The 9,620-nt window shown below is 33.2% G+C and overlaps 1 protein-coding gene across 8 annotated transcripts in view; it reads left to right on the forward strand.

Moving 5' to 3' along the window:
- The window catches only part of Cher (filamin A protein cher), a 138,603-nt gene extending 130,552 nt beyond the window's left edge, over positions 1–8,051 (forward strand). For all 8 annotated transcript variants that reach the window (XM_078181034.1, XM_078181052.1, XM_078181043.1 and 5 more), the window contains 4 exons: positions 2,219–2,412; positions 4,378–4,819; positions 5,689–5,892; positions 6,536–8,051. In XM_078181034.1, the coding sequence (XP_078037160.1) occupies positions 2,219–2,412; positions 4,378–4,819; positions 5,689–5,892; positions 6,536–6,720 (1,025 nt within the window). In that variant the 3' untranslated portion in view covers positions 6,721–8,051. The remainder of the gene's footprint in view (positions 1–2,218; positions 2,413–4,377; positions 4,820–5,688; positions 5,893–6,535) is intronic.
- Positions 8,052–9,620: the final 1,569 nt, after the last annotated feature.

The raw sequence follows: 9,620 nt of genomic DNA on the forward strand, positions 1-9,620 counted from the left end.
TGCATAAAATCCATAGTCTACTAACATGACATGCATGTAGTAAGTGGATGTTACAAAAAGAAGAAAACGAAATTTTGAAAAATATACTCGACACGTGCGCTTGTATCAATACAACAGAATTTTACAAAGCTATTATTCATAAAGATTCAGTCTGTTCATTAGTTATGAGAACACTTGCATATACATTTCTTTTACCACGAGGATAACAATAATATTGAACACATTTAATTTTACAAGGCTGATTAGTAGCCAGAACACATAAATGAACATTTAAGAAATTTATGGTATATCCTATTGTAATAATGGATGTAACGTGTTAGGTACCGTATCTACTATATGTCAGTTGTGTACGGTACTGAGGTGAAGTTGACAAAACATTGGCATATAAATAACGTTACAATAGGCACACAGGAAATATTAATAGATAATGTAACAGACAATAAACTGTTTGCCATATGATACTTAAGAGACGTACTGATACAAGCCTACCATTCAAGTGTCATTTAAGCCATGGACGGTCGCCAAGAATTTCTTCTTGTCATTTAAGCGCATGTAACAGGGTAAAGATGTCTAAACTTTGGAAGTTACGCGCAGTCGAAAATCAGCGAATGATATTTTCAAATATGAGCCGGATTACTGGAATGCGGACGCAAATATTAATTTTCTATACTTGAGAAAATATTATATTTACTTATAAAATTAATCTATAAATTATATTCTTGAAAGTGCAAGAACTGTTAATCACCGAAATTAATCATTTTAAAGAGTTATTTTCAAAAGTATATTATCTGTTTTATATATTTCCGTATAGTTATTTCGAGTATAAACATTTATTTGTAAAATTCACACAATACATTATATGTGAAAAGAAAAATTGAAAGAATTTGAAAAAATAATAATTAGATTGTTGAAATTATACTTCGTCATAGAAAGCCAGTAAAAGTAATTATAATATCTAATTTTATGAGCGATGTATAATTATATAATAACATTGCAGTATTTAATTTTATAAATACTATGAACGCGGACATAATAACTAATTTGAGGTGTAAAAATAAACATGAACGTCGCAGTAATTACAGTAACTAATTTTCGAGTGAGAAACGTATGAAATAGTTAAGAACCTGAAAGATGGCAAACAATTAAAGGACGAGCACGGCGTTACATAATCTCAGTTCGAAATAACGAAGATGATTCAGAATGAATGAAAACTGTCCGTGCGAAAAGGAACACGATATACATTTCGAGTATCCGTGTACAGAAAGTCCTCTCAGCTATCCCAGAAATATCTTCGTCTGTATTTGCGTCTAAGGTGGATTCATATTTTGGTGGCTAAGACTGCAGAATTTGAATTAGCGTAGTTGTTATATTTGGATAGCGTGCATCAAACGCGGTAGAAGAGAGACGGGCGCAGCAAGGGCAACGAGGAGAGAGAAAACCAGAGAGAGAGAGAGAGAGAGAGAGAGAGAGAGATCGTTTCAGGAAAGTGAGAAAACGTGGACGAATCAAAATCAGAAGTTAGAATCAGACTGAGGAAAATAGTGGTTCGAGAACAAGCTGCGTTCGGTCATCCATTTTCTTTCTCCATCCCTTCTTTTTTCTGTTCGGTTTTCTTTCTTTTCTTCATCGGCTGGTTAACTTCACTACTTCATACCCCTTTATCTTTTTATCCTTTATTTCATTATTTTTATTTTACTTCCTCTTCCTCATTCTCTCAATTGCTCGTTCCATCGCTGACCTATTTTACTAATTCATATTTACACTCTTCTCTCTCGCCCAGCTCCCCTGTTTTCACTGTGTTCTAACTTATATTTTTCCACATATTATTATTGATAATCGATTTTGATCTCTGATATATTCATTCTTCCTTCTCTATATTTTTCCTTCGCGTTTATCTTCTCCATTTCTACCGTACACGCATTTTCAATAATTACAATTTCACTTTACTGAAAAATCGACTTTCGAACGGAAGGACATAAACAATGGACACTTTCAAAACGACCACGCAGATAATCCTCTCGGGACAGGACTCTAACCGATGCGAGGACAGTGGTTAGTCCGATTGGAACGACGGATAACTAGTTCGGCTGATTTGTTGTAGTTTTTTTTCTTTTCTCAAATCGAAACAAGGCAGACATTGCGTTATCTTTGAAATGAATTTGATTTTCCGGAGGATTCTCGGATCTGTTCGTTCTAACTGGTTGATTTGGATTTTCAGGAGACTACCGGGTGGGAATTAAATTCAATGACCAACATATTCCCGATTCACCGCACAAGGTCTATATATCGCCAGCCATGGGAGACGCTCACAAGCTGGAAGTTGCTCAATTCCCCGAATCCGGCGCGCAACCAGACAAGCCAGCCACCTTCCTCGTTCGCAAAAACGGTGCCAAGGGTGAACTCGACGGAAAGGTAAGAATTTATTCTTGCGACTTGCACACGCCTATCCTATACGTGTACACTTCGATATTGCTTTTATCTTTTAATCCTGCGCCGCCTCGGGTCAAGAATATTCGCGCGGTTACTCATCGTACAAATATTTATTTAGGTTTATTGGCTGTTGCTACGTATATTGCCGACGTTTATGCGATATCCTATTTTCGTTAAGAAATTTTTACGAAGCGGAGGAAATTTCTGAATAGAGTGCACCTCTGGAAATGATTCGAAATAAAAATTATTTAGGTGAAACAGTTGACTAACAATTTTTTTTTTTTTTTCTTCTTCTGCGTTTTTTTACTGGTTCTTGATATATTGTCACGTGACAGTTGCAATGCTATTTAAGTGGTAGTTGACAAATATAATTAAGTTTTACAATTTGTCGCATTGGACACTTTCGATCGAACTGTAGAAGTCATAATAAATATTTCATATTAATTTCGGAGGCATAATTTCTATAATATAATTTTCAAAAGGGAAAATTAAATAAATGTATATGTTATAATAGTATTTGAAATTTATGGATCATACATAAAGCTAGTGTTTTTTATTATGAAGGTATACAGTGTCATTTGCAGCAGGCTGTATTTACAATATTTATAATTTGTTGGTTTCGTTACGCAGTGAGCTACGATTAAGAATGATAGGAGCTTGATTAACAATCGAATTTAATACAAATTAAATAGAATTCGTGGTTTTGTTTGAGGCGTTAAGTGTTTTCTAGTAGAACGTTTCGAAGACCTTCGATCTTTATAGAAACTTACCTCATTTCGTTGACGAAGTCCTTGCGAAAACTGCGCTCTAAATAACTTCCTCTTGTGAAACTGCGCGCCACATCATACTGCGTGGGCGGCAAAATCCCGGGTTCATCATAAATAATGGTCTGCCGTAATTAAATAATATATTCTCGGTATTTTTGGAGGACGCATATATGCAAAATAAAACCCGCACAACTTGAAACAATTTTATACAGCCACCCACGGAGTCATATTTTTTAACATATTAATTCGCTAACAAATGGAGACGTTAACGTCGCCAATTTTAAATTTTCTATCATTCTTTTTGTTTAATGTTTCTGTTACGTACAGTGCTGACCTTGAAATTTCGAGAAACATGATCTCGAGGTAAATTTGTCTTAGAATTAAACAATTCTATGCACTTCAATAATATCATGCAGGGTATTTTCAATGTCAACATCTTTTTCGCTATTTATTTTGCAAAAATGTCAGGTTATGTCAGGATGATTTGTATCGCGAGAGAAATACAATGCGACACTTGTTTTCTCTAAGGTCATTATGCTTTTCAAGGTCATCGATGTTGGTCCAAATAAGAGAACAGTTAAAAGCTTTAGAAAATATTTATACACTTTTTATTTAATAAGTTTTGTACGTTTCAATTATAATATTGATTTAAGATAAATTTATTTAATATATCTACAAATTCATCGATCACAATTCTTATTTAATCAATTCGGTATCAATTGTAATATCCGCTTAAAGGAAACTATAAATAGAAAAATATTTAAGTAGTTTTTTTACTTAAAAGTTTCACTACATAAATGTGCGTATTATACAAATTTATTTTGGATCCTTTGGTGCTTTTGATATTAAGACTTGGGAATATAGCAAGAGGAAGGAAGGAAGCAAGACTTATGAATCATAATCTTGCTTCTCTCTTAAATCATTTTAATAAGCTGCAATTAACACGTCAACATTCTAAGTTACATCTAATTTGTTCACTATTCTATATTTCACCTACATGATTTCCCATAAATCCATAAAATCCGCAGTTTATTAACGAAACATGTAACAATTTAAATCAATCGTCAGAAACTGGAGAATCAAATTAACAATGTTTATAGTTGGAACCCAAATGTTTTGAACTTCCCGAACTAATTATTAAGAGAAACAGAAATAAGAGAAAAATGTTATCATTTTGCAGATCGTGTCTCCCAGCGGTACGGAGGATGACTGCTTCATTCAGGCCATCGATGGCGACACATACTCCGTGCGATTCCTGGCGCACGAGAATGGCATTCACAACATCCACGTGAAATTCAATGGCGTACACATAACCGGTAGCCCGTTCCCCGTTAAAGTCGGCAAGGTGGACGCTGATCCCGCCGCGGTACATGCCTATGGAAATGGTTTGAAGGACATTAAAACAGGCCAGAAGACAGACTTCATTATCGATACATGCAACGCTGGTAGCGGGTCGTTAAACGTAACTGTTGATGGGCCGAGCAAAGTTGCTATGGACTGCACAGAAGTCGAGGAAGGGTACAAAGTTAGATACACGCCCTTGGTACCTGGCGATTATTACATCAGCATCAAGTACAATGGCTATCATATCGTGGGCTCACCGTTCAAGGCGCAATGTACTGGTTAGTATTTTCTATTTTTATTATAGTCAATAAGGATAATGTTTGTATCATTTCATCAAACAGCAGAATTTGTATTTTATTTATCAGGGACCAAGATATAGTAACGCTTTACTTACACAATGGATATATTTTTTAAATAATAGTCCCAGAAAAAATAATTAAACTCTGTGAATGATTTGTTTATAAATATTTAATTTGTGATATTATAGTATAATATAATATAACAATATAACATTAAATTACAATATCATATTATATACTTCACTATTAATTTCAATATCAGAAAGCTTATTTATTAATTCTTAAGTTAATAAATTGCTTTCTATCGTTTGAAATTTTGTGGTAGAGATGAAAAAGAAGCATTTCAATATCGTCCCGACATCTGTTGGGAATATTCGGAAGTTTTGGTATAGGATTGAGACCTCTGAACGGTCATTGGTACATTGTCAGCAAATAATTAAATTCGAAACAAAATTTTGAAGTACACAATCTTCGAACAATTTCAATATGACACTTTATTTTCTATAACCATTATGATGCAACTATTTTTTTACCTCTCTAAGAGTATCTGTTACCTGGGATCCTCCTTATCCGGTGTAGGAAATATACTTATTTACAAAATGCTTTTTCAGATTAAACATTTTTATAAAATACTGTACTATTTTATATAAGAAAATTAATATTTTGAGAAATTCAGAAAAATTATTAAATTTTTATAATTTCAATACTGTTATATTTAAACGATAGCCAGTGTTATATATGGTCAATGTAATGTTTACCCCCGTGTATTCTATGTAAGCCCATTTATTGTTAAATTCAATTGAATTTATTGAATAAATTGCAATATAACTATCTATTTTTGTTTACAGGTGCGGACCTTGCCGAGAGAGGTGCTCAAGAATCAAGCTCAATTGTTGTCGAGACTGTACAAAAGATTTCAAAGTCTAAACAAACAGGTCCAGTTTTACCTTTATTCAAGTCAGATGCCAGCAAGGTGACAAGCAAGGGAATGGGATTGAAAAAAGCATATCTTGGAAAACAAAATCAGTTCGTTGTGAGCGCAGGAGATGCTGGTAAAGTTTTGCGAATATATAATTAACATATAATTGTTTCATATAATTTTAACAGTAATAATCAGAGTGCAGATTTTCACGTAGAATAAAAATTGTCTGCGTTCATATAAGAGCCTAGGGTTGCGTAAGACAACCACTTGCTTTTCTTACACTTTTGTTGAGTTGAATATAACACAGTACTATTTCTAAATTCTTTAAATGCTTTTAATGTTTTGCATTAGGTTTACTGTTTCATGCCGTAAATGCATAAAATCCGAAGTCTAGTAATAATTAACCCTAATTTCATGCTGAACAGAACCAGTTAAGCGTTCATTGAGTTAGCAATTTTAAACTAAGTTGAAATACAATTTCATTTATTAGTACAAATTACGAAACTGTAATCGTGTATTACATGAACATACTAGTAGCAAAAAGTATTTAAAGAATGTTGCATCGTTTTCACCTGATCAAAATAGTTTTAAGTGGAGAAATAAGATGTTCATTTTACTTTTCAACACAATCCAACAATAATACACACATCTCCGTTTATTTTTCTCTGATAAAGTTATTGTTAAAATTATTACAGAAATTATATGCAATTCAATCTAACGTTTGAATTTTCTTTCGCTAACTAAATGTGGAATTTTTTATTTACCTTGCGCAGGCAACAATATCCTGTACGTCGCCGTTTACGGACCGAAAGGGCCCTGCGAGGAGATTACAACGAAACACACGGGCCGCAATAATTACAACGTGAGCTACATGGTCCGCGAGAGAGGAGAATACATAATCTTCGTGAAATGGGGCGAAGAACATATCCCTGGATCGCCTTACAAAGTCGAAGTATAAAATCCCCGTGCTTCGGCGGCATTGTTTCTCGCGGTGATGAGACTTGCGAGAGTTTATTACATTTTCTTCTGGGTATCGTTCTTTTCATCTATTTTCCTTGCATTAATTGTATGCTAATTTTACTTAATCTAAGTATTGTAAAACGAAAGAACGAAACGTATGGAAACTACGGCGATGATGAAACCCTGGTTCGGTTTTACATGGGATACGTCAGTTTCAACAAAATACGAATGAAGCACTTGTTTACTTAATACGTAAGATATTAAAATGCGGTATACCGGGTGAATCTATCAATATTATCGTCGTTAAATTAATCCACTGTTATCGGATCGACTGAAAGTATTTGCCAAGAAAAACTGAAAGAAACTTTGAAATTTTTCATTTAGAACATTATTTTGTCTTATTATTGATGTAATTTGAAGCGATCGCATTCGATGGTTCACCTGGTATGCCATTCGCTGTAAGAGTCCTTGCGTAAGAACACAAAGTGGTGCTATTCTGTTATGCGAACACGTTGTAGCATTGAATTACTATTTATCGTTACATAGAAAACCACGTCGAAACTATTAAGCGATTATTATTCGATGTTGTTAATTTTGTTTGGTTGTCTAGAAGAAGATACGGAAAACAAAACGTATAATTTGTACTTTGAACGATACGAATCTCTAGCGCGTTCGTGTTAATGATAGGTGACAATATTTGTTGGTGCTACGTGTTGATTCTGATAAAAAATTAAAAACATTCGAGGTAGTACAAAAAAAGAAAATTCCCATGAAACGATCGTTCGTGTGCGACCGAGATTTGAAAAAACATCCGGTTTCATCGCGAAACGAAAGAGTTGTACGATCGAGTATGTCCGTGTGTGTACTATTGAAATCGTTGTCGATGGCGATCCGTGAATCATTTGAAAACGAATTGAGTTGCTGTTTAATGTCTGGCGAGCACATAAACTGCGAGCTAGCTCAATTATAGCGTAATAGGAACAGTGTTTCGTGCTATTTGATGTTTTGATTCTTAATCGATGTACGGGTTCTCGCGACCACCGAATTTAATTTGTATGTTGCCAGCCATGGACGCCACGATTACCGGACGGGTTGATCGGATCGGCCGATGAAAATTGGTTGAACCGTGATCAACGGTGAACAACTGTTAACCTACAACCATATGTATGTCAATTATTCAATTGAAGATGATCACCAATTGTGCCTTCCATTCTAGTTTAAATTAAATTTATTCTGCTAAACGCGTTACAATGTAATCATATCAAATATTTAAGTATAGATTAAACGCATCGATCATTATAAATAATACAAAATGAAATAAATAATATGTTTATTATGAAACTGGTTTGTACGTTTCCTGTATCATGTTCCAGAAATAACTGTTCTATGCAATACTAGTGAAGTAGAATCTAATATACACGGTGAGGGGGAAATGAGATAGCAATTTGGTATAACATATTTTTATTCGAGGTTCCATTTTTTAGAAAATTAACGTTAAATTTTGATTATCTTTCGATTTAATTGTCATCTATTTTTCTACCGTCTATTCTCCTTGTCTCCATCTGAGATAGTGTTTACAAATATTAATTGTGCGAAGTATAGTAAATTTTCGCCAATTGTCCATCAGTTCGTAAATAGAAATGAATAACTTGTGAAGAGGGGATACAATTATTCGACCCTCGCGAATTGTTTCTATAGTTGTCGATTATCAACAACTATAAAATCGAACTACATGTCTCGAATAATTGCGTCCCCACTTCCCAAGTTGCCCACTTTTGTTTACAAGCTGAGGGATAATTGTAGAGAATTTAATTTATGTAGTAAATGGAATGTTTCTCTTATTGTTAATATTTGTGAACGCTATTTCGGACGGAGACTACTGCGGTAGAAGAATAAACAAAGATGAACAAATTTTAAAGTATATTTTCTCGAAAACGGATCTCTAGATAATATAAACCACATTTATTTCTTATTTTTTTCGCGCAAAATCACACTATGCTCAATTATACTACGAGTCCCGGTCCACCGGTATATTACAAGCATTTTACTTTGAAGCAGTTCATAATATTGATTCCTATCGTTTTGCTAAATAAGAGAATATCAACGTTATTCACGAGTAGTTTTTACAAAATTTACAATACACATTGCATAAAATATACATATCCAATATACAATGCAATATACATGTTTGTAATATTTAATAAATCGAAGAAAATATTGTTTTAGATTATTAAATGGAAATTAATCATTGAGACAGTTACAAAAAAGATGAATTTATTTAAAAAGTACATTGAATCTTAAATAATTTTTAAACACAGACATTTACAGTTTTCATCATAATGCGGTATAAATAATTTAAGGACAATTTAATATCCACGTAGAAATATTTCGTACCATTTCATACTATACCATACCATACTATACAATACCATAATATATTGCCATATTTTCTTTTTAATACATTTTCTTTAATTGTGCATTCAAGACGATCAACACAGTAGTTATTTTACAATATGGATACAATGGGTTGGAAAAACAAAATATTCTGTAATGTAAGTATGCAAGTTTTTGTTACATGTGAGCGTATATTCTCGGCTTTCTAGAGAGTAAAATTTATTGTTTTGTTTGCATATATTTATACCATGATAAGTACTTTCATATTTTACGTAAAATAAATCATTTATTTGTAGTTCCTTTAATCAATTTTTCTTTTGTTGCACAAATCCGCTGTTATAAAAATTGCCAGAGGTGCTTAAAATAACATTTTAATGTATTTATTAAAACAATATAACGGACACATTTTACATAAACCAACAGATATAATACTCTGTATCATTCCTTTAATGTAAAATCAATAACATTTGAGATTTTCCATTTTCTACTTGCCCAAATAATTAA

This window comes from Augochlora pura, chromosome 1, assembly GCF_028453695.1.
Source record: "Augochlora pura isolate Apur16 chromosome 1, APUR_v2.2.1, whole genome shotgun sequence".
Classification (NCBI taxonomy): Eukaryota; Metazoa; Arthropoda; class Insecta; order Hymenoptera; family Halictidae; genus Augochlora; species Augochlora pura.